Here is a 27,678-nt window from a genome sequence, read left to right on the forward strand (position 1 = left end):
TTACATGATAACAATGAAAATTTTATTAATGACAGTATCTTGTCTAAGTATATTGCCGGTGTTGGTGATGTGTTGTACATAAACACGACATAGGTACTCAATTCTAATTTTTAAAGCTTACAAATTAGGAAATCTTTAAATATTTAAAAAATGAAGGGAGATAGGTATAGGAAACCCTAATAAGAATTGAAAGCTAAGTAAATTTTCTACGCGATAGACTAGTAAGATACAGTGTGTTCCATTTAAAATAAGTAAGTTATTACAGCTTGAATTTGTTAATAGAACAATCTAATATTTTGACCACCCTGTAAAAAGATAGGTATAGGAAACCCTAATAAGAATTGAAAGCTAAGTAAATTTTCTACGCGATAGACTAGTATGATACAGGGTGTTCCATTTAAAATAAGTAAGTTATTACAGCTTGAATTTGTTAATAGAAAAATCTAATATTGTGACCACCCTGTAAAAAGATAGGTATAGGAAACCCTAATAAGAATTGAAAGCTAAGTATATTTTCTGCGCGATAGACTAGTAAGATATAGGGTGTTCTATTTAAAATAAGTGAGTTATTACAGCTTGAATTTGTTAATAGAACAATCTAATATTTTGACCACCCTGTAAAAAGATAGGTATAGGAAACCCTAATACAAATTGAAAGCCAATTAAATTTTCTACGCGATAGACTAGTAAGATACAGGGTGTTCCATTTAAAATAAGTAAGTTATTACAGCTTGAATTTGTTAATAGAATAATCTCATATTTTGACCACCCTGTAAGAAATTTTGTTGCAATAAGCATCTGTTTAAGTATGCTAAATAGTCTATTATTAAGATCCAAGAAAGAATTTGTTACTGCTTCTTAGATTCGTAGATATTTATTTTTTTCTAAAACCTTACATTTTTATAAAAATCGAAATAAATCAAAACACCCTGTATTTAGGTATAGGGAACCCTTATGAAAGTATAGCTTATTTTTTAAGGTCAATTTAATAATGTTATCAGATATAGGGCATTCCATAAGAAAAAATATAACTTTGATATACCACTCTTTTTTGGAACACCCTGTATAATTCACATTATTTTTAGGTTGTAGTATTAAAGACCCTGTATATTTCTGTGAAGAAATTTTTTTAAAATATCAAGTGGTTTTCCGTACAGAGACCGAGGCGAATAAGATGAAGCACCCTGTATAATACGTAATATAAAAAAGTATTATTTTTTACATTTTTTACGATTATTTTGTAATTTCTCATTATAACTTTTTTCTTCTACATTTAGGTATATAATTAAAAAAGCTTATTTTGTTTCAAAACATTCTAGGATTATTTCTGAATAAGATATTATTTTTCAAAATGTAATAAGTACTTGCAACGATTTTTGATTTTAGCATTATTTTTTTAATTTCTCATTATAACTTTTTTTTCTTGTACATGAATATACAATATTAATATTAATAATCAATAATCAATATTAATATTATATTGCTCATTAAAGAGGGCTTACTTTCTGTTCTTTAAAATGGTGTATCATCTATATTGAAATAATAGAAACCCAGTGATTATTTGATATATTTTTACCTGTATTATTTAAAATTATTTCTTTTACAAAAATTACATAAACATTAGTCTTAGAAAACATCGCTTTAGTTAAAATTATTTAAACGTTGACATTTAAAAAATTTTCAAAATCAAAGTCCGTCTCTTCGTTTGCACTAGCTTCAGTATCTTCCTCTGACACCTCAGTTATCTTAGAGTTCCCACAATTAGTACCCATGCACATGCACCATTTGCAGAATATTGATCAACTAATTCCTATCTTCCTACAACCGCAGTTTTTTGTACATCCTATGGTACATTTACATGCTATTTTTTCAAGCAAAGCTTGTGGTGCAGGAGCTTTGACAGTAAATATTGGAATTAATCCATATTTTGAAGTTTGCCGGGCCGAGTCAAGTGGATCCAAAGTATTACCTATAAAAAATAAGATTCAATCATAACACACAATCACATAAAAAAGTTATAATGAGAAATTTAAAAAATAATCCTAAAATCAAAAATCGTTGCATGTATTTATTACATTTTGAAAAAGCATATCTTATTCAAAAATAATCCTAGAATTTTTTATAATCCACCATTTTAAAGTAAACAGAATAAGCTTTCTTTTTTATTATATAATATATACCTAAATGTAGAAAAAAAAGTTATAATGGGAAATTTAAAAAATAATCGTAAGAAATATAAAAACTCATTAAAAGTATAAAATCTTGAAAAAGATAACCGCTTTAAAAGAAGTCGTACAACATTATACAGTAGACCATTTTAAAGGTAATTGATTTCTATTCCTCTTACATGTACCATTGCATATGCCTAAAGTTACGTAGGAAAAAGTTACAGAACAATATTTGCGAAATAACAAGGAAAATTGCCCAAAATTGCTGTAAGTGGCGAACTTTGAAAAATCATATTTCGAAAACTGTAAATCCTAATGACCTCTACCAAACACCATTTTAAAGAGAAAATGTGTAAGTTTTTTTTCCATGAAGCAACGTCTATACCTATATCCTCGTGGACAAAAGTTATGGGACAAAAAACAAAATTTCTTTCTTTTGGGTTTCTTTGTGCTTTTTCTTTTGAATATATTTTTGTAAAAAAAGTATCATTGACTTTAAAAAGTTATATTTAGATAGGGAATTTAACCAGGAACAATTTTTATGTAGACGTGTTTGTACCAAAAGTGCATAGAACTTACCCTAATGTAACCTGTGCCCAGGGACTAATACAACCATTTCTCAAAAACGCACCCTTTTAAATGGTAGCACTCCACGGTTTTTTCATATAGAGAGATTCATTGACCATATGAAATAATAAAACCCCATTAACGTTGTAGTTCCTTTCTGTAGTACATAATCAATAGCCTAGATGCGAACTTTGAGAAAAAACACAGTTTGATTGGTACACCCGGTATACAATGAAAATTTACCTGTTTAGCAACAACATTATTTCAGTGGTATTGGTAAAGAGTCAGGCTATAACACGTTCAAAAAATCACTTAAATCTACTAACAGGTTTAGGAAATATAAGACATAAAAAATGACCAAATTTTTAGGTAGGCCGATTTCTATGCACGTATGTTTATAATGTCAAATTATTGTATTCAAATTTTTTATTTAGTTTATATTTTAACGACAGTTTATTTCAACCAACTGACCAACTTCACTTTCCCTTCCCTATCCTTGATTGGTCGATTAGGTTCGTAATGGTATTGTATGGTAGTTAGGCGTTAATTTTAAGAAATGTTGCTGGCTAAATGGTCACAGCTCCCAAAGGACATAGAAGAAGAAAAAAATAAACAAAAATTTTACATAACCTTCTATATATTACATAACTTTGACACATCTTATATTACAGATAGTTATCTTCGTTTCACACTCTAAAAGACAAAGAGAAACAGTGTAGCCGGTAGCTGCTGTCGTAAATACAACGCTTTCCTGCTAAACTTGACGGTAGAAAAAAAACGAAAAATGAGGAAAAATTTGTTGAATTTGTTCGCAGTCAAGTTTGTACCAGTGGGTTATGATTATGATGCCATGATCTATGACGTACATGCCTTTTAACTTTTAATTTAATGACATTTAACTTTTAGTTTAATATATTACAGTTTATTTACTTTTTATTAAGCGTATGTCTTAAAAATATGAAATTTTTGTGATTTAGTTGGTTATTACGTAGTAAGAGGGTATGTCTAAAAAATGCCTAATTTGTTGAGTACAGAGAAAATGTTGAAAAATGGTTTTTATTATTGTAAGTAAACAATGTTTTAAAATTATTTTTAATTATAAACATATTTTTGTCTATTAATTTTCGATATTGTCAAAAATAGGTATTGTGTGAAAAATAGATATTGTATAGATCTTCTTCTATAGACTTCTACAAATATTTCAAAATCAAAATTAGCCAAATCAATCCAGTGCTTCTCGAGTTATAAAATAAAAAAGGATATAAAAATAAGAGTTAGAATACATTGGAGGGTGCCTGTAAAAAATTGAGGAAGTCCGAAAAAAAAATGGAGGGTGTCAGAAAAAATTAAGTCCAGTGACTGTAGTACTGTAGAGGGCAATTGATTGTATCTCCCGTCGGGGATACAGTCAAATGCATGGCGACGGTTAAAATCACTACCTAGTTCTTTATAAATATCACAAAAGTAGGGTCACTTCTGAAATTGTAATTCGTATGACATGAATTTGACAGTATGATTTTGAAGATTACAGCTACCGAATGTCAAACTTTGCATCTGATTTGTTCTTTGATAACAGATTGTAAGAGACACGTAGAATCGGATGACGTGTTATTATCCAACATGTTACATATAGATACACATACATAGGTTGATCTTCACTCGATATGAGTGAAAGTGGTTTTCAGTGTTTTCTTTATTTAACCATATCTTGTTTTTAGCTGCGTTTCGGTCAAAAGCAACACACATGGAAACATTTCCTAAAGACGTGACTACTGCTGAAGTTATGGTTGGAGGTAATCCTAATATTCTCAGCGAGCCTCAATTTCGCCCCGAAGTAAAGAGAAATTATGTAAACGAAATTTTTGGTACACCAAACAGTAAGAAAAGGACCAACACAGACAATAGCATCAAACGTTCAACAACCAGTAAGTTGTCTAATACCTTTTTACTGTTTCAACAAGTATACAATTTTATTCTAATTTTATTTATTCCTTTTGTGTTCGACTATATCAGGGGTGGTCAAGCTCCTTGATAAACGAGCCATTTTTTAAAATTTGAAATTTTTCGCGAGCCGCAATTAAACAATAATTTAAAAAGTGTAAAAAAGGTATTAAATTTTTCTCTCACTGTTTGGACTACACAAATTTTAAAGTGAAATAAAATGGTTCACATCGTTGTTTCAAATATTCAAATAATGCTACAAGCAACCTTTACTAATTTAGGATACTTCAATTCTTCATCATCCTTCAATCTTTTTCTCGGACGGCTACTGACCTTATACCGTCTCTCAAAAAACACTGTCTTCCTCTAATCTTACCACATGACCTGCACATCTTTTCTTAGCTTTTATATCTCTTACGATGTTTTCAGTCCATACACAGTCACCAATTCAGCTTTGAGGCGCCTTCTCCACTCTCCTGTCGTCAATTCATCTCTTTGAGGGCCAAATATCATTCTGAGAACTTTCCTTTCAAATACCAGTAGCTCATTTATTTCCCGCTGATGTAGAGTCCATGTTTCACTTCCATATTATGTAACAATTGAGCGAATAATTGACGTACAGTCTTAATTTAGATTGTCTTTTTAGCAGCTTAAGATCTTAATAATGATGATAGGGAGTATTATGCTCTTTTCCACGCAGCTATTCTTGCTGAGACCTCTTTTTATATGTGGTTGTCATCTGTGATTAGCGCCCCTAGATATTTAAACTCTTTTACTACTTCGAAGTTGTGGTCATTATTAGTTATGTTCTGCCAAACTCATGGTCTTGGATTTTTGGTAACTAGCATGTATTTCGTCTTTTTTTCAATTATTCGAAGGCCTCGACAACCTGTTTCTTCCTCGAGTTGTGAAAACACATTTTTCACGTCTCTTGTATAGATTGAGCGACTGCACCTATATCATCAAAGAACAACAATAGTTTGGATCCTCGATTCGCAAATCCCCTGTCAGCTCAGATGATATTTTACTTATTTCATATTCTAAGGCCAAATTAAATAGCAACGGTGATAAGGGGTCTCCTTGTTTAAGCCATGATGTTACACAGTCTTTTATATTTGTTATCAGTAATTTAAGACATTTTAAAACACTAAAATTAAAAGTAATTCAGGTACGTTTATTGAGAGCCACAAATAATCCTTCAAAGAGCCAAATGTGGCTCGCGAGCCACAGTTTGGCCACCCCTGGACTATATGATGAATTTTCTATGTCATTAAAATAACTTAAAAAGGTAAAACAATAGTATATTATTGTGCAACAAGTGCAGAAATGTACTAATTTCCAAAAGAAGATTTATTATAATAAATTATCAATTTTAAACAGTATTTAATTAATACTAATCAATTTAAATTCCTTACACGTAAACAAATTACACAGAAATCAGTTAAAAAATTAATGCACTGCCTTAATTTGTTTGAATTTAAACTATTTTAAATAAATTATTACAAAATTATGTCAAAGTTCCACCCATCCAATGGCACGACAGCCCAAATCGAGCCTTGGCCTCCTTCAACAAGTTTCTCCAATCATTTCGATTTACCGCTGTTCTTTTCCATAACGCGTTCCCAGGAAGTTACTGGCATCCTCATCGACTTCGTCTTCCCATCTCTTTTTAGGTCTTCCAACAGGTCTTTAAGCATTCTTGCATTTAGCAATTTTCTGGGGATTCTGTTCTCATGCATGCGGACCACGTACCCTGCCCACTGTAATCTCTGCAGTTTAGTGTATTGTGCTAGAGTTGGTTCGCTATATTGCTCGTATATTTCTCTATTATACCTAATTCGCCAGTTGTTATTTGGACTTATTGGGCCCAGTATCCTACGTAATATTTTTCTTTCAAACACATCTAATGCATTGGCAGATTTCTGTGTCACCACCCATGTTTCACAGCCATAACTTACTATGGGCCTGCTTATTGTTTTATAGACCCGGAGTTTTGTTTTCCGGTGTACGTCTCGCGATTTGAATATGTGGCCCATCGCGAAATAGGCTTTATTTGCCAGCACAAGCCTTCTATTTATTTCCGGTTCTTCTTCATTGCTTGCGACCAGATCCATTCCTAGGTACGTGAATCTATTCACATGTTCTATATAGTCAATAAAGTGTTGTTGCGCCGGTCTATTTGATCTGGTTTGTATAAGTAGTTTTGTTTTATTTGTATTTATTGCTAGCCCTATTGCTTCTGCACTCTGTTTCAACTCAACGTAGGTTTCTTCCGCTGCATTCATTGTTCTGCTCATTATGTTTATATCATCTGCGTATGCTGCTAATTGGGTAGATTTGTTTGTAAGTATGTTATTTCCGCTCACCGTCAACCGTCTAATTACATATTCAAGAACAAGATTAAAAAGCGTTGGAGCCAGTCCGTCGCCTTGTTTCAGGCCTTACGTTATCGTAAACGCATCAGTGATCTGTCCTTGAATACATACCTGTGCTTCTGTTTCTGTCATTCTCATTTGCACTAGTCGTATTAATTTTGATGGTATGCCAAATTCTTCCAATATATTAGGTAGAATTGTTCTATCTATTGAATCATAGGCTTGTTTAAAATCTACAAAGAGATTGTAAACGTCCATGTCATATTCCCATGCTTTGGCTAGTATTTGTTTAACTGTAAATAGTTGGTCAATGGTAGATCTATTTTGCCTAAACCCTGCTTGATATTCCCCGATGATTTTTTCCGTGAGAGGTTGAAGTCTTCGATTAAGGATGTTTGTGAATATTTTGTATCCCGAACAAAGTAAAGAGATGCCTCTATAATTCTGACACAACAGTTTGTCTCCTTTTTTATGAATAGCGCAGATTATACTTTTCTTCCATTGTTGGGGGATTTCTTGGTCTATCCATATCTCTCGTATTAGCTGGCACATCTGTTGTGTCAAATTCCTTCCTCCTTGCCTGAGTAGTTCTGCCGGTATTTTATCTATTCCCGGTGCTTTATGGCTTTTTTTGTATGTGGATTGCCGTTTGGACCTCCTCTAGCGTTGGGGTCTAGTTAATTAATTTTCTTCTCCATCTTCCCCCAGCTCCTTGTTGTTGTACCTCCTGCCGTGCCTGCTGCTGCCTCTGTTGTTGTAATGGTGGTTGTGCCCCTTTGTTTAATACTTCCTTAAAATATGTCATCCAGGTTATCTTAATTTCGTCCATATCGCTAATGATTTCACCCTTGTCAAATTTAACGAATGTCAAATTTAACCTTATATTTATGCAGTCACGGATTTCCACCAGACCTACTTCATTCGACGTATCTTGCTGAGGTTGCTAAATCCTATTGGTTAATTGATTATTATAAAATGTTTATTAAGGATAAAATTGTAAAATAAAACAGTTGTAACATCCATAATTTAATTTCTATTCGATAATTAAGTATAATAATTGTAAAAAAAATCAATGGGAAAATCCCAGTAGCTGGCTGTATACCATAAATTAAAAATCATACAGAAGTAAAAACTTCGTTTGTACAATGGTATAAAAAGTTTATTAAAAAACTATTAAAAAGTCATCCAAAAGGATTCGCCAAACGTTTTCGATCTAGATCAGATCATCTTCAGTGCCTAGAAGAATAGAGTAAGGTCTCGTTTTATGCGGTGGATACGTTCTACAGAAAAGCTCATATAAAAAAAATCGCATAAAAAAAGACTTTACTTGCATTGAAAAAGTAGGGATACTCCGTATTTTTCTAAAATCACATAAAATGGTGAACGTTTGTCCACCAAAAATTGTATGTCTGATGTTTTTTTTTCTCCATTGGGCCAAATAAAATCTTAAAGAAGAAATTAAAAACGCACACTAACGATATTGAGATTGCAAAAACCTCTTTTAATGGAACATAAAACTTTACAACACTTATTAAATGTTTCAATCCAGAAATCAAAATGTTCTGTTTATTATACTGCAACTTTTTAAACTCTGAAATACTGAAACATTTAAATTTAATTTCAAAACAATTACAGGTTATACATTTCAATGTGAAACTTAGATTGATGTAATAGCTACATGCTACATCATGTAACAAGGGGAATACCCGAATTGCAAACTCTCAGATTACTGACATCTGGATGGGAATAGTTGATATTAATTAAACTAGTTATTAATAATAGAAATTTTTGTATGAAATACAAACCGCACAACTGCAAAATCGCATTAAAATAATCCGCATAAAAAGAGACCTTACTGTACTTTGTTCTAGGCACTGAAGAGGATCTGATCTAGATCGAAAATGTTTTGCGAATCCTTTTGGATGACTTTTTAATAGTTTTTCAATAAACTTTTTATACCATTGTACAAACGAAGTTTTTACTTGTTCTGTATGATTTATAATAATTGTCTTATGGGCCATTCCACGAACATACGCCTGTTTTGGATTACTTCGACAACGAATATTTTACTGTGCAACATAAGAAGTACGAAAGTAAATGGCGCTAATAATTATTCCAATAAACAACAATGTAATTTGCAATTTACTTTCGTTCTTCTTATTTTGCACAGTAAAATATTCGTTGTCGAAGTAATTCAAAACAGGCGTATGTTCTTGGAATAGGGTATACAGGTTGTATATTTGTATACATTTTAACCACATATGTAAACAGAATATATAACGTTACTCAGAATGAGGTAGTCATTTGTAAAATACCAAATGCAAAGTTCAAAAATAATGTGTTAAAGTAGCGAATTTTGCAGATTTCTCGGATATGAGTTAAATCTCATATCTCATGAGTTTTTTTTTGAAAAAAATATCTAATATCTTAAATTAAACCATTTCATCTAAACATGTTTTAATTACATTTATGATTTTATTGTGGAATGTAATGGTACTGTACAGAAATGAATTTTCCGGCACAGAAACATCACTTTTCTGCACACTAATTTCATAAATCTTATACAGTGAGAAAATATCAACTTTGTTAACATAAAACTGTGCAAAAAAGTGCACTTTGAATAATGGTTGTAGAAAAATTACAATTGTTGCATTGCCCTGCAATTTCCAGGGCTTCCATACTACGAAAATTTTTCTTAGTCAAAAATGAAGCATTTTATTAGCACGTTTTTTTATTCAAAAAATTTCTACGCCAATGGATTTAAAGTGGAAGATTTCTATGTAACATATGAGGCCATCAGAAAAGGAGTCTGAATAGATGCGTTCAATCTAGAATATGTTGGTTTCTCCCTTTGGAGTTTAATATGTCACAGTCAATAATAATTAGCAATAAAGATACAAATACACTATAATTTTGAAACAAAAGTAAAATAAAAAAACATACAAAGAAGTAAAAACTTCTTGTGTAAAATGGTATATTTTTTATTCAAAAAACTAAAATCATCCAAATGGATTACAAAATTCAGGACGTTTGCGGTCTACTTAGACCATTATCAGTGAAACATTCTACTTGTAGTTGAAACTAGTCCACTTTATGGTTGTTAAAACCTTAGTTTCCATATGATTATGATATTAAAATTAAAAATTGAATATATGGTACAAAAAATAATGTGTTCAATAAAGTAACGATTCTAAACATTAAAGAACACTCAGCAGGATGTAGCAGGCTTTGGTTACCGATATTAAAAGAAGAATGCAGCAACAAGAATATACTAGTTTTAGCGAACTAATAGAAAATCAGAAATACATTATCTATAATAATTATACATAATACAAATGTATCACACATACAAAATAATCAGAATGTGATATCATCTTGAGGGCAAAAACACACTCAGAATTTTTCAACTAAAGGCATTGCTATTTGCCTACAAGATCGAGGCCCGTCAGATTGAAAAACATAACCGTTTAACAATTTTTGGTTATATTAGCTCACATCTTTTTTGAAAACGATTTTCGTTGTAGAATTCGAAACGTCAAACAATAATTATAATATTATGTAATTTTCATGATTAATAAATCATCCCAAATTTTGGCATATGCAGATGACGTGGACCTAGTTGCCCGCACAACACGCAAAAGCTAGAAGAAATGTATACCACCTTCTCAAATGCCTCAAAAAATATGGGCCTGCAAGTAAACGAGAAGAAAACTAAAATGATGGCATCAACACCCAACAATAGCGCCAGAAACATTGGTCACCAATTCGCGGTTGATAACTCTGCCTTTGAAGTGGTGGACAAATTCACATTCTTAGGCTCCCTGATCACCAAGGAGAACGTTATGATGGAAGAAATCAAGAGAATGCTATTTTGGACTAAGTAGACATATGAGAAGCAGAAACTTAAGTCAAAAGACAAAAATAACCATATATAAAACCCTTATACATTATACAACCAGTGTTAACATATGGATCGGAGACATGGACCACCTCTAAGGCAGATGAAAACCTTCTGCCTATATTTGAACGAAGGATCCTGAGAGGAATATTCGGTGGCATCTGTGAAAATGGTGTTTGGAGGAGGAGGTACAACTACGAGGTATACCACAGATGTAAACATATATTTGGTGGTAAAGACGTAGTATCCCTCAAAAGAATAGGAAGACTAAGATGAGCAGGACTAGCAAGATCACAGCATAACAACCCTCCTAAAAGAATCCTTATGTCACAACCTGTGGGAAGTATAAATAGGGATAGGCCAAAACTCAGATGGAAGGATGGTGTGGATGAGGATGGGAGAAAAATATGCGCAGCAAACTGTCAATGGTTGGCAATGGATAGGACTGACCGGCGTAATAGACTTGGGAAGGTTGATGCTCTTTCATAGTCTAACATGGTACGTTAACCCTTAGCATTGAACAGAACTTCTTCGAAATAAAATATAATATAGTTTATATTTAATTGTACATATGATCGGCATTGACCGCTATTGAACTTATCTATGTTATTATTTAGTATTGTATACAGGGTGAGGCAGATAAAGGGCCTATTAGAAATATCTCGAGAACTAAAGGCAACAGACTCATGAAAATTGGCATGAAGGGGTTTTGAAGAGTGGTCTATTTAATTAAAATATTTTCATCTATTTGCTACTTCCGGTTATACCCGGTTATAGAGTATTCTTGTGGTTATGCACTTTCATTTACAATAATAAAAAAGATCGAAAATTTCAAACCATACCCCCTCTTGAATAACATTTAGTTTTGTTTTTGTATGTTTATGATCTAGTAGCTATTTTATGTACATATTTTATTTCATTTTAGAAACTCAGCTAGATACCTCCCACATAACTCATAGAAGATTTCTTGGATCAGATGATTACAAAGCCTACATTTGCATTCAATACCCTGGTAAAGATAGAATACCGGACAGTGATGATGAAAAAGTAGTTGAACTCAAAACTGAACCAGAACGCGAGTACGACTGCCACACTTGTTCTTATAGTACAAAACGTCTCGAGGTAATGATATTACACATAAAGTCGCATATACAATTTGAAGATAGTCCACCGATCAAGAAAAGAAAGAAACCCGTCACACCAAAACCAAAGAAGAAAGAACCTGCTAAGAGTGCTAAGCGACAGAGGATGTCAGCTTCTCAGTTAAATGATACTTCTAACGATGAGGCACCCGAACCGCCAAAAGAAAGAAAGAAAAAGACAAAGACTTCACCATCCGTTAAAAAATCTCCAAAAGTAGTTGAAGAGGTTAAGCCTAAAAATTCTAGTGATATTCGTAATGATCTATTGGCAGAATGGGACGACGAAGAGGATGAGTTAACCGAAACAGAAAATATGAGTATAACAAATGATTTGAGCATATTAAGCGCAAATACAACTACAGCAAATGATTTGAGCATATTAAGCGAAAATACAACTACAGCAAATGATTTGAGCATATTAAGCGAAAATACAACTACAGCAATTGATCAAATACTAGAACCTATCAACGAACCTGAACCAGAACCTATCGACAAACCTGAACCAGAACCAGAAGGAAAGACGACAGAAAACGAGATGAAAAAGAACCTAGAAGACGATAAAGAATCTGCAGTCGGAGAAGAGTTATCTCCAACAAATAAAACAGACGATTCACCAAAAATTGGCCCTGCATCTAGCGGTGATACAAATACACAAAATGATGTTAAATGCTGTTTTGATTTTAACGATGAAGAAGAAGAAGTAATTAATACCACAGTTCAAGTTGGCAGAAAAATACCGAGAGTCATACCTCCAACAGAAAAACGAAAATCGGAGATTCTTGACGATATCATTGATTTAGAAGAAGGTTTTAATAAAGAGGAAATCTTGAAAGTAAGCCAGAGTTTCAACGAAAAACATGCTGAAAATAACGAACTTGAGAGTGCGTTTAAAGATTTGATGGATGAAGTTTCCGTCCCTAAAATATCTGAGTTAGAAAACAGCCTCAAACCGACCCAAAATTTTCACTCTGTCAAGACTATAAAATTTCCGGATAAGCAAGATGGTCCACCCAAAAAAGATCGCGATAAAAACCGCCCAGATGTTCACACAGAACCGATTAATCCCAAGAAACGATTTGTTAAAAATTTTGAGGAGTTCGAGAACCAACTTCAAAGAGAGAAAGTGAAAAGCAAGAAGCAGCAAGCTTTAAAAAAGAAGAGTAGAAAAGAGATCTTATTGCAGGGTAACAACGATGACAGCTCAGATAAGACTTCAGATGACGATTGTAAAGATTTACCAACGAAAATCATGTCGTCAATTCTTGATGAAGCCAAGATTAGCGAGGAATCCAAAGAAAAAATTATGTCTAAACTCAACAAAAGTACACGTGGTAGAAATGTAGATTCTTGTTCAACAGATTCAAATGCTGAAGTGCCCTCACCTAGTGAGAAGGCAGACTCAAAGGGCAAACAGAAAAAATTTGATAAGAATGTTTCAACCTCAGAAGTCGTTGACATAAACACTTCTCATAAAAACCAAGGTCGTATTAGAAAGTTTTTTCGTAAAAGCACAGAATTAAATACTGTTGATATGTCAAAATCTCAGCAGCAGGAACCTACTGTTACTGATGTCCGATGTACAAACAAAACAGAAGAATCATTGATTGATGATACAAATCTAAAGCAACAAGAAATTGGTACTTCTACTTTGTTAGCAACAACTGTAAGTGTTTATACAAATAAAATGGCCTTTAAGAAGAGAAGTTTGCGTTCATCTTCAGAATTCAGTATTTTAGATAAATCTCATCATATAGAACCAGTTTTATCACCTGAAATTGTTTACTCCAGCGAAAAAGATGATAAAAAACGCAAAAAACATGACAAACGTAAAAAAATTCAGCCTGAAAGTATGGCTGGTGTTGATGACTCCGGTGAACAAAAGGAAAAAGAAGTTGTTAAAGATTTAAGTCACACAGGTGCAACACGTAGACAGCATTATTCGTTATCGGAAATAAATGTTGAAACATCGAATGATCAAAAGGAAGCATTAATTAATGTCCATGACAAGCAAGACCAAGAAAAAGCCATAAGTAAAACCCGTAAGAGTCTGAGAAAATATTCAACAGAAAAACAGCTTCAAAATGAGACTGTACATTTAGACAACGTGGTAACTGGTGATATAACTCAAGAAAAACCATCTACTGTGACCAACGAACCGTTAGGTGTTAATAATGCTGAAAACAAAGTGGTTTTTTCTCAAGACTTTTATATCAGAGACAATAGCAAGAAAGAAACACTTCCAAGAAAAAAACGCAAATTTGTAACAGATTCCTTTTCAGAAGCCAGTGTTGATCAATTAAATGTGCATTCAGGCGTCGTTGCTCATCAAGAAAGGGTCATTGACACTCTTCTTGAGGAAACATTACCACTTAAGAGACGTAGGAGCTTGCGGGTCTCATCATCAGAAGCCACTACGAAGGACACTGCAATTATACACCAAGGTAAAGAAGAACTAAATACCACTATAGCACCTACTAATGCAAGTAACGATGATTCGACTGAAAAAAATCAAAAGGGAAAAGATTCTTCTGACAAGACTAGATGGTCGAAACGAATAAGCCATCCAAAGAAACGTACAAGATCTTTTCCGGATAATTTTGATCTAGTAGAAACCAAACCAGCGGTTAATGAAAATATAACAGTAACAGACGATTCTCAAAATTTAGAAGGAAAAGAATCTGTAATTGTTTCAATAGATCATGAACAAAATGAACGTCCATCAGAATTGGGCGATACAGAAAATAAAAAAGAGACGGTAGACTTTACCGAAAACACAGGCGCAGAAACGCATGAAGAACTAAATGATTCGAAAACACAGATAAGTGATTGCGTTCCACATGAATCTGCAACTAAAACCGTAGAAAGCGAATCTGAAAGGGAACCCGTACAAATTCGTGTAGAGGAAGAAGATGCTGTTTACTTGACGGACAACAAAGAGCCAAAATTAATTACAGAAAATGCTGCTCTTTTAGACAGCAACTCCCCGAAACTACAGGAAGATGTAGCACTTCAAAGTTCATCAGAAATCCTTGTTAATGATCATAAATCCGAAGAAAATGAACAGGAACCAGTTCAGCAATGTACGGGTGACGAAAAGAATGTGGTTCGAGAAGTTTGTATTTCTGAAAGTGAAAATATTTCTGTGATTAATCGCATTACGGATGGACAAGACCATCCTATCCCATCTGACAATCTAAATGTCGATGTAGATACTAATGACAGATTATCTAAGAAACAAAGAAGGAATAAAAGAAAATCTTCCAAACACAAACATAAGAAAAAGGGGAAAACAAGCAAAGAATATTACAGAAATGTTGAACTTCGAAATGATAGTGATATAGAAAGTAGTAACATTGAAGTTAACCCTTCGAAAACGCCAATTGGTGATAGTGTAGTTGAGGAAGTTTCTAATTTTTCACAAAGTGCTCAAAGTGAAGCTGAAATTGTCAATAAGGAAGATGCAACCATAAAAGAAGTGATAATCGAAAAGAAAACTGTTGATCTAACAGAAGAAATAGATTACATTCCTGAACATGAACCTGTTACAGATGAGAATTATATTAGCATGACTGAATCTAAAGAAATAACATCTACCAAGCAATCAACAGAAAACCAATTTAGCGAAATAAAAGAAACTAATGAATTGATTGTAACTGACGAAGCAAACGATTCATGTGTTGATAAAGAAAAACCATTACATGACGAAACACAAGAGTCAACAGAATTTGTTGATCAAACCGAAAGAGACTCAGCTAAAGTTCAAGAATCAACTGAACCAGAAATATATCTAACTCATGATGAGCAACCCCCAAAAGAACTAATAAAAACACAGAAATCTTCCATCTTAGGGGTTATTTCTAGTGATGAAGAAGAACTTATTAAGAAGTATTTAACTCCGGAGGAACCATCTGAAGAGCATACTCTGGAAAAACCAGTAGTGACTCAGGAAGTAACAGTAGACAACTTTTGTGGTAGTACAGAAGATAGATTCGATTTATCTCCAGAGGTTTCATTCAAGAAGCAAACTCTGGAAGAACCTGTAGTTACGCAGGAAGCAACAGTACCAGAGGACCTCTCTGTTAGTAAAAAAGAAGAAGTCGAAGTGACTCAGGAAGCAACAATACCAGAGGACCTTTCTGTTAGTAAAGAAGAAGAATTCAATTTTAGTCCGGAGGTACAAGAGCAAACTGTGGAAGAACCCATAATAACTCAGGAAGCAACAGTACCGGAGGACCTCTCTGTTAGTAAAGAAAACGAATTTAATACATCTCCGGAAGTACAATTACAGGAGCAAACTCTGGAGGAACTAGTAGTGACTCAGGAAGAAACAATACCAGAAGACCTTTCTGTTAGTAAAGAAGAAGAATACAATTTAACTCCGGAGGTACCAATAAAGGAACAAACTCTGGAAGAACCCGTAGTAATTCAGGAAGAAACAATACTAGAGGACCTTTGTATTACTAAAGAAGAAGTCAATTTAACCCCAAGTGAATTGTCAGAAGAGCAAGTTAATGAAGGAGAACCTTCTGTAACTCAAGAAGTAACACCTTTAGAAACACTTTCTAGAGAAGAACATGTAGTGACCAAGGAGGAAGAATTATTAGATAATATTCCTGTTAGTAACGAAGACGAATTCAATTTTACTGTAGAAGTACAATCAGAAAAGCAACTTAAAGATGAAGAAGACGTTCTAAGTCAGGAAGTAACAACATTAGAGCAACCTGCTATTAGTAATGAACAATTTGATGTAGTTTCTGAGGCAGAGTCGGAAGAGCTACCTCATGAAGAACCTGTAGTAATTGAAGAAACACCAATGCACCTTCAGACAGAAGAATATAACATTACTACGGAAAAACCAGTAAAGCCATGTCCTACTAATGAAGACTTTTATTTACCGTTGGATAGAAAGGTAGAAGAGCAACCTCAACAAGAAGAACCTATAGTAACTCAGGAGGAACCAATATCGGAAGAACCTTTTTCAACTAATGAGGAAATTATATTAACTGAAGAAGAATCAATAAAAGAACCTGTGCTCGTAATTCATGATGCACAACAAGAGGAACCTGTAGATAGTAGTGAAGAACTAACTTTACAATTAGAGAAGGAACCTTCAGAAGGAGTAGCAGCAGACATTGAGGACACATTAGTTGAAAAAGATTTTGAACACGACGTGGAAGGAATAAATCGATCTCCGCAGCAACCTGAGTTTCTTATTGAAGAACAATCTCCAGAGGTTAGGGAAACCTTGATAATTGAGGAACCTGTTGATTCAAATGAACAAGCATTAGACCTTACCCAAGACTTACACTCAGAAAAGCAAGTACCTTTTGCTTTTGATGAAAAAGAATCAAAATTCGATCAAAACGAAACATCAGCTGCAGAAGCATTTGCTCCTAAAGAGGAAAATATAATGGTTAATGAAGAAGCAGAGTTTATGAAGCAACCACATGTTCTCATGGACGAACAAAAATCTACAGTTACTCAGCAAATAGAAAACCTGGAGACTCCATTTGCTACTAAAGCGGATGCAACTGAGATTCTTCAACCTGTAGAGGAACCACAGCTGATTGAAGAGGTAGTAGAGGAAATGTGTGATACTCCTGAAGAGAAATTGACAGTTATCCATAAAAACAAATCGATTGAGGAACATGTTGAAGTACCTGCAAAACTGCCTACAGAAATACAACCAACAGAATTAGAACTACATTCTATCAATAAGACAGAAACTACAGTTATTAAGAAATTAAAATCAAGATTTTATGAAATTACAGGATTAAATGTTCATCAGGAGCCTCAACTTAACCAATCCGGAACTGATAATTCCGGAGTTACTAATGCAGCACATTTGAGTGTAATTCAAAAAGCATCTGACATAGTCGATGATGAAAAATTAGATGCTATCCAGGGAACACAAGCAAACAACGAAGTGACTGTTATACAGGAGTTAATACAAGAACCACAGTTGGATGTAATTGAAGAGTGTGTAGTCCATGAAGATATTCAGAGTTCAGTATTAAGTGAGCCAGCGGATGAAGTACCTGGAAGTTCAACTCCTACTGACGAGTATGCAGTACTTAAATCAGCTACTTCCAAAGAACAATTAACGAATGAGAAGCTTTTAGACACTAATGAAGAAGGTAACCAGTATAGAACCAAATTATCTGCAATCGAAGAATGTCTGGAAAAGCCCATTGCCCATCAAGAATTTGGGGTAACTTCTCGACGAGAAATTGTGTTTCATGAGACACCCAAGCAGTCAAACAGCTCTGACGACAGTGAAGATTTAACAGTTAAAAAAATAATTGATTCCTCTGTTAAAGACCAAGATAAACTCTCTAAAAAACTACCAGATTCAATATTTAAAGTGCCGGCAAGTTGTGTGAGCAAATCTGAGGTCCGTTACAAAAAGAATACTTTTGAACACAGACCAGAACTAAAAAAAGGTATGCATTTTACCGACTTAGATGAAGTAGACGAAAACATAACCGATTTGGTTAGTGATATTGTTAAAAAATTAAATCAAGACGGTAGTGATAAAAATCAAGAGGACTTAGATATTGAATTAGAAGAGGAAATTATTGATATTTCTGCAAAATCCCGCAGCCCCAAAGTTGATCTGAGTAAAGTTTTACAAAATGATATGCATACGGCTTCTTTCGAAGATGATCCTTGTCGAATTAAAAATTATATTGAACCTTCATACAGCGAAAGTATAACTGGTTTGGAGAAGAGTGGAGAAAATTCTCAAAGCCCTATTGAAAATAAAACCGAGAATACTCAAAGAATGGAGGAATACTCCAAAGAACTTGAAATTCACTGTGCCAATTCAAATGACTCTTTTAAATTCTGTATACAGACCAATCTTTCAAATTTATCGAGGAGTGAAGAAATTTCAGCTATAGCATTAGCAACAATGTCCGAACTGAAGTGTGATTCAGAACCAGCTACTATCAATAACAACGTACCCGCGGATGATTTACCAAAACCAGACTTGTTTTCTGAAAAATTATCTGAGACAGAAATGGCTGCCATAGAAGGAAATTTAACAGTTATGTCTGAAAAAGATTTAGGAGATGCACAAGTAGAAATTACCTCCGAAAAAGTGATAAGTCCTAAAAAACCAGTTACTCTGTCAAGTTTCTCAATGGACTTTTCAGAATCGATCAGTGAGAATGACAAAAGCCTGGAAAAAAATTCGAAAGGTACCGAATTTACTTCAAGAGCCATAACAAAAGAACTAAAACCAAGAGCTAATGTCAAAAAAATAAATGCGTATAATCAAGGTGAGTTGCTTGATATATTAGAAGGGAATGATCCAAGCAAGAAAGCTCCAGAATTGCAATCCCAGCCTAAAATTGTTGAAGATGTCGAATGTGATTTTGACGAGATTATTTCCAAAAATTTAATTTCAAAAGATGGTGTAAAATCTGTCGATGAAGAGTCTAAAAGTTCCCCTTTTAGTTCCAAGTTGTTTGATAGACTTTTAGATGGAAAAAGCGATTCTGCTGGACAGGAACCAGCTACCGAAACTCTTCCAAAGCAAAAATCAAAGGCCAAGCCAGTCATCTTGTCCGAAAAAATTATCAAAGCTGCACCCGAAAATAAAAAAGTTATACCATCTTCCGATAGTATCGTCAATGACGATGACGATCTAAAGACATTTGTCATACAGAATATTAAAAAGCACATCGAGGAGGACGATCCAGTTCCGGCGTCAAAACCTATCCGAAAATCAAGAGCAAAACCTTCTTGTAAGGCAAAAATTTTACAGCAAACTATCATAACACCATCTGGAGAAGTTCTTCAGCCAACTGGGTGTCTACCAAAAAAGAAAACAATTCTCATCAGTCCGACGACCTCTACAGTTGCTGCAAGGTATGTATATTTTGTATGCCACAAGTAATTTTTCCTTAAGGCCATCGGTACATAATTCACAAATATTTTACGGCTATATTTTCTTTTTCTGTCTTTACACGGCAAATTACGTGTAGTAAAATTCACACTGGTATGGATATGTAAACATTACTAGAATGCAATTCTACTTGACAATGTCATCACTAACTTTAAAGAGATGGCTTTTGAATGTTCTTAGATAACTGTTACTTGTATAATTAATTGTCTTAATTATTAATTCAGTTAATTAATATGATAATTTTTTCACTAACTATGTATTCAGTGATTGTAATAGCCACTTTACACCATGCAACTAATTGCGCAATTAATTGCACAATTTCTTGCAGCAATAGAAATTGCATCGTGTCATACGCGAATTGCACAGAAAAGCTGCAACTTCTTGCAGCAATTTCTTGCTGCAAGAAGTTGCAGCTAAATAGAACATGTCCTGTTTTTCATGCAATTTTTTCTGCAATTTGGTTATATTTTTAGTAACTTTTAAGGCTACACTGTTTGTTTTGATATTCTGTCATCCTAAATTTCAAACTAAACAATTTTTGACAAAACTAGAGGAACTTTTTACCAATTTCACTCTTCACAGATAACATTATTCTGGTGGATAACTTTAATTATGTAACATAGGGATTAAAGAAACTATATTCTATTTCTTTTGTATTTAACAACTTGTTTCCTTTTGTAAATGAATAATGTATTATAGGTATACTTGCATTAGGTATTAATTGATTTTGTTATACATAATACATATTATAATTTTCTCAAATTATAATCTAACATTTTTACTAATATATCTGATAACTCTACTCAAAAAATTACATTTTTAATTTATAAAAACAACATAACCTAAAATTTATGGTATGTCAAAGTTTCTGTACATTTCATGTCAGTTTAAGCAATTACTTGCACGGTGTAATCACTTTATTGCAGAAAGCTAGTTGCAACTTATTGCAGAAGTTCTTGCTGCAAGAACTTGTGCAATAAATTTCGCAATTACTTGCACCGTGTAAAGTGGCTATAATAATTTATCTACTGCACAACAAAAACTAATAATTAATCGAGAAAAGAGGAAAAGTAATAAAGTGATTTTTTAATAATATATTGTTACTATGAAACGCCTACAATTTTGAACATCTTTAGTAGGGTTGGCAAAAACCAAGGTTTTTTCCAAAAAACCAAAAAAACCAGTTTTTTTTTGGTTTAAACCCGGTTAATTTGGTTTAAACCAGGTTTATTTGATACAAGGTATAGTAAGTCTAAATACTTTTTAAAATGAATAAATTATTATATAAAATAATAGTAATAAACAATAAAAAAATAATTAAGACAACTTCTATTATACTTAATTTATTATTTAACATTATTATACTTAAAAATAACAGCTTAGTAATAAAATATTGACAAAAATTTCTTCAGGATCTTCTAGGGGGGCATTAAACTTTGATTTAGTCACTTTCTGACTTTCATATTAATAACTTTTAACCGAGTTTATTAAGCCTTGAAAATCGCCATTTTTCGTTTTTTTTTCAATTTTAAATTGCGAGAAAAATTATAAGAGACCTTTTTTATCCAGAATGGTAAAAAAAACCTACAAAAAAATGTCCAAGCCAAAAATAATGATTTTTTGCAATTTGATTAAAAAAAAATTGTTAAAAAATTGAACCACTTTTCATGTGGGCGACTTCTGGAACCTTATTCTGGGATGTCTCACGAATGTGATTATGCAAAAAAATCTCATGGGAATATTTTTCCCAACGGACCCGCCGTTTTCGCCTTGTCTACTTACAATAAATAAAAAGTTTATTTTGAATGAGATATTTGAAATTAAAAATCACACTAAATTTTCTCTTAGCTTTTCACCCCTGTAACTTATTAAAATAAACATTATAGAAGTTCTCAGGGACTTTCGGCCCTCGCTAATAACGTAATCTTGCATTCTGCGTTTAAATTTTTCAAAAATAAATTTTTCAAAAAAAGATTCGAAAAAAATGAATCCCATTTGAATAGCATTGAAGCAGAAACTACGTACCCATCACCTTAAGGTAGTAGTGCCCTTTTGGTGTGCAAAAAGACATAATTTTAATAATTTTTTTCTTGGCTCCTTTATTATATACAATATGGTGCAAATGGTTTGCGATTTCAGGGTTACGGCACTAATGAATTCGAGGTGCAAAAATGCTTCTTTATCAAATAAATATTGTTTTTCGCTTAAATTAAATGTTCAAGCTGCCACTCACCTGCCTCAACAGTTTGAACATTTAATTTCAACGAAAAGCAATGTTTTATTTTTGAAATCAACATTTTTTTCCTGTTTTCTGACAGCAGTAAAATGTATTTTGAATTAAATAAATTACATGGGTGATTTTAAACCACTCAATTTTGGATCCAAAAACTTTTGGATCTCCGATTTGTCTGAAATTTGGTGTATAGCTTCTGCGGAACATAAAAATAAGCACAAACTGAAGCATTTAAGCCGAACGGTCTTCTTCTTTTTTTTCTCAAAATATGATTTTGAGATTTTGATTTTTTCTCAATGAAAAAAAAAAAAATAATTTTTTAATAGGACTCAGAAATGTCATCGTAAGGCATTATTATAAGTTATTTTGCTTCAAAAACAAGTTTAAAATTATTAGTCATACCAAAAATCTCAAAGATTAAAAAATGTAGGTTTTGCTTTTCTGAATATTTTTTGGATTTTTTGTTTTTCTGTAAAACAAAAATTGGTTAAGATATGGCTGTTCAAAATTTGCATACCAAAAATCTCAAAGATTAAAAAAATGTAGGTTTTGCTTTTCTGAATATTTTTTGGATTTTTTGTTTTTATGTAAAACAAAAATTGGTTAAGATATGGCTTTTCAAAATTTGCATACACTCGTGATCAGTGACTGGTTCAAGCCCTTTCAACTACAGTCCTTTCAAAAATAAGCACTTTAAACCGATGAAACTTACAGATCATATTAAACAATACATACATAAATAAAGCAAATTGTGGAGCGGTAACGATTAATTTCATTTGGGGAGCTAATTTGGGGGTGATTTTCACCATTTTTTACCAAAAAATGGGACCAACTTTATTTTGAGCGTTACTTGCTTACTTTTGTTGCTATAGTCTATCCCACCTTGACTTTACAGTACGCGAACATACGGCAATGCAATCCTTATGGGAGTTTTTAGCGCGGCGATGCCGATTTTCTTCAAAAGAATTTTCAATAGAACATTACCAGGGTCCTAAAAATGTAGGGCCCTAAAAATGTTAAATTAAAACTAACTCGTTACAGTCAATAGCATTGTAGTAAAACAATATTTTTCATTGTGTCTTTTGAGTGATAGTCATTTTCGAAAAGTAATCAGCAATTTTATAATCGATTTACGTAATAACTTTTTTTGGTTAAGAATGTTAGAATATCCGACATTAAAAGTGGATGTTGGTGAATGGTTGTTAATTTATGTATTGACAGTATAGACAGTTCAGATAGTATATACAAGTAATGTCAAGCAAAATTTAAAATAGATTGTCCGTCAAGTTTAAAGTTTTATATTGTCCTACAGTTGAGAATAAATAAATTATAATTGTTGATGGTCAGTTCACCTAAATTAAATTATAACAAATAATATCAAATAAGCTTATAATTATTACTGATAACATTATATTGAGTAACTCATTGCGTATTTGGAAAATTTGGATCTTAATTGCACTTTGTTATTCTTAACAACTGATTTCCAACCTGAAATTAATGTCATTTTAATGTGTTTACACCCTCATTAAAATTTAGTATAAATTCTAAACTTGAAATTAATTTTAGTTATTTTATTTGATTCGTTAAAGTTCATTAATTGTTAGTTCAGTTAGTTCATTTTTGAAGTTATACTTCTTTAGGCGCGATTGAGATTGAGGGTGAATTTATATTGATCTTCGCGCCTGCGCACACCGACAGTTTGGTATTAGTCTTTATACGGGCTCTGATTGGGTGTTGAAATGATCTGTCAATAATTGTTCAATATGGAGGTTATCGGTAAACAAAAATGTTGTATAATATATTAGTTTTTATTGTTGTGAGGACAGAAATAAAATCAAATTTATAATTATAGTGACTTTTTAAATAGTTTTGAAAAGCCACAGGTACGTAATTCTAAATGTTTCAGTTGTATTCCAATAAAAAATTATCTTCATACCTATTTGGAAATTGTAAAAAAAATAATGTACTTACCTAGTACTTGCTATGCTATACCCCTAGTAGGCAATTTTAATTTACATAATCTGATTACGAACAAACTTTCTACAAATTTTCATCTAATGTATCGTTTTCTTACTCTATATATTGTTGTATTTTAATTCGACAAAAATCAAACTAATAAAAATTCATATAAACAAAATGTCAAAAAGTTGTTCAGTTTGTGTATATTCCCACATGACGTATACGCGAAGGTGGTGCAGTTTGAAATCGCTTCGACTCTCGTACGGCGGGATACACGGGAAGTAGGTTCAAGCCCAATGCAAGTTATATCATTTTTTTTATTTGTTTATAGATTTTATGATTGTAAGTATATTATTATATAATTTTTTTCAGAAAATACGTATTTAATTAAAATTTTTGGCAACAATTATTGTTCAGAAATCATTTGTGGCATTTTCAATGTGTTCGTGTGTTTTATTCTTTTATTTTTTTAATTTTTGGTGTTGTTTTAATAAAAATTTTTGGAAAGTAGTAGAGAAACTGTTTAAAGTATATTGATTTCATTGAAATCATATAATAGAAGTATAACTTCTTACGTGCGTACAAAGTACACACATTCTTTTTTAGTTAGTTCATTTGATTCGTTGAAGTTCACATCGACTGTAGTTATTATTGTGGTATTTTTGTGTTACCTATAACGATTTCATTTATTAATGGAGAACAGTACTCTGAAACATCCCAGGGGATATTTTTTATTCACTTAAATATATTATTATATTTATAAATGTTTTATTCAAAATTATTTTTTATTTTATTCACATAAAGGTATTTTTCGAAAAAAAAAAAATGTTTTAGAACACCTGCCAGCCACAAAATGTCAATAATATTAATTCCCAAGTTATTTATAGTTATCCTAAATTTGGCATCACTGTTGGTCATAAGAACCTGTACTGTAAAGTCAAGGTGGGACACACATTAGAAACAATAAAAACAGAAATACAGTTTTGTAAACACTTTAAAAAAGTTATAATGAGTTTTTCCCAGAAGTGCTTTATTTTTTGGTTATTTAACGTGGAAATATTCGATTTGGAATTTAACGAATATGAATCAATTTTCATTAGCTACAACTCTGCTTCTGCTAGGTCTAGAGACTTCATACACAATTTTTTTAAATTTTCTTATAATCTATATTTTTGCTAAGTTTATTTCTTTCGATAAAATACTTTTTGAGTTATTTGCGAAAGAGCGTCTAAAAACGTGTTTTTTTTTTAAATGAAAATATTCACACATACGGCAAATAACTCGAAAAGTATTAACTTAGTGAAAAACCGCTATAGAACAAAAGTTGCTTAGAATTAGTCAGTTGATCCATTTCCAGACTTCTTTTGAACGTATATTTTTTCACAACCGAGAAGGGGTGAAACTCACCCCCAGGGCATTAACAGACATCGGCACAATATCTAGCTATGTGTATACCAAATCTCACGTCAATCGAAGCGGTTCTTTAAAATTTAGAGGTTTTGCAATATTCTACCGTTAGTGAATGGACTATGCATATATAGCGACACGCATCATTTATTATTTTTTTAATTGCTAATTTTAAATATTAACTTTCTTTTCTCAAAACGAAATAATATGGGTCATATCAAATTCACATTTAATATACAAACCAGATGCTAAGTTAAGTTTTACGAAACGAAATGTATCCCTAACCATATGTTTTTGGTGTGTTCAGTTTAACAAACTGAATCCCCCATAAATTAATTACCTTATCAGACCTTATGTCAATAACTCACTTTGGAAATGCATTCGAAGACGTTTCTTAAAACTGCAGAAATGTTTCAACTTTTAAACGCCAGATCTAAATAATTTATCGCCTTTCTGGCCAGATGGTAGAAACACAAACATATTAGCGTTTGTGGCTTTTTCAGTATAGTCATAGCAACCACCCGGCGCGGACAACCACCAAACTCGCAAAGAATAACAAACCCTCTTTCGAGAAACATTCACGCTATTTTACCGACACATATAAATATATTATTGACAAGTTGTTGTTTTTACACTTATTTTAATTTAAGTTAATTGATTCCGTTAACCACCAACGGAACACATATACAGGGTGTTTCATTAATAATTGTCCATATAGTAACTGGAGAAACCTTAGCACAAAATACGAAGATTTAACCTAAAACACTTAAATAAAATGTGGTTCCTTACTGAGTTACAGGGTGTTTTATCTAAAAATTTAAAAATTATTTTTGCTCAGCATTTTAAAACTATTCGACGCATTCCGTTCATACTTGGCAGGAAGTATACATACTATAAAAACTACTAAATTATTTTAAACAAACGTTTCTGGCTATTACCAGAGGCATACGACGGGGGAAAGTAAATGGTTGACCCTTTCCAAATTCTACGCCACTGGCGAAATTGCTATTTTAGTTCAATTTTTGGATTCTCCAATACTTTCTATGAAAATAATATACTCTTCATTTGTAACGATAAAGTAATTAGTTTTCGAGATCTTTGAAGTTAAAAATGAAACGACACGGTTATTTTGATTAATGTATTGTGTCGCTTCATTTTTATTTTCAAATATCTCGAAAACTAATCATTTTATCGTTACGAATGAAGAGTATATTATTTACATAAAAAGTATTGCAAAATCAAAAAATTACACTAAAATAGCAATTTCGTCAGTGGCGTGGAATTTGGGAAGGGTCAACCAGCCACTATCCCCTGTCGTACGCCTCTGGTAGTAGCTAGAAACGTTTATTTACCTTAATTTAGTAGGGTGTACAGTACCTATACTTTCTGCCAAGTATGATAAGGATACGCCAAATAGTTTTAAAGTACTGGGTACAAATAATTTTTAAATTTTAATCACACGAATCATATCATAAATTAATCAAAATAACTGTGCCGTTTCATATTTAACTTCAAATATCTCGAAAACAAATGACTTTATCGTTACCAATAAAGAGTACATTATTTACGTAGAAAGTATGGGAGAATCTAAAAATGGAACTAAAATAGTAATTCCTCCAGTGGCGTAGAATTTGAGAAGGGTCAGCCATTCACCATCCCCTGTTGTACGCCTCTGATAGTAGCTAGAAACGTTTGTTTATCATAATTTTAGTAGAGTGTCTAGTAGTGGCATTTTCTGCGAAGTATGAAAAGGATACTTCAAACAGTTTTAAAATGCTGAGCAAAAATAGTTTTTAAATTTTTAGATAAAACACCCTGTACCTCAGTAAGGAACCACATTTTATTTAAGTGTTTTAGGTTAAATCTTCGTATTTTGTGCTAAGGTTTCTCCAGTTACTATATGGACAATTGTAGAGTAGCGGGGCAAAGTGATCTAAGTGCCAAAACACATTTTATTGGGAAAACACAAAAAACCGTTTTTGAATCAAATTTATTGTCGTAAATCGTTTATTTAAAAATAAAAACTGTTAAATTAAGTCATTTTAAATATTAAACATGCTTCAAATATAACACATA

At 32.5% G+C, this 27,678-nt stretch overlaps 1 protein-coding gene across 2 annotated transcripts in view; it reads left to right on the top strand.

Moving 5' to 3' along the window:
- LOC126890074 (uncharacterized) overlaps positions 1-27,678 on the top strand; it is a 308,382-nt gene that overhangs the window by 39,978 nt on the left and 240,726 nt on the right. For both annotated transcript variants that reach the window (XR_007700278.1, XM_050658904.1), the window contains exons 4-5: positions 4,454-4,660; positions 11,875-19,966. Coding sequence is in view for 1 of the 2 variants with exons in the window: in XM_050658904.1 (XP_050514861.1) it covers positions 4,454-4,660; positions 11,875-19,966 (8,299 nt within the window). In the remaining variant the exon portion in view is untranslated. The remainder of the gene's footprint in view (positions 1-4,453; positions 4,661-11,874; positions 19,967-27,678) is intronic.

Source organism: Diabrotica virgifera, chromosome 8, assembly GCF_917563875.1.
Source record: "Diabrotica virgifera virgifera chromosome 8, PGI_DIABVI_V3a".
In the NCBI taxonomy this organism is placed as follows: Eukaryota; Metazoa; Arthropoda; class Insecta; order Coleoptera; family Chrysomelidae; genus Diabrotica; species Diabrotica virgifera.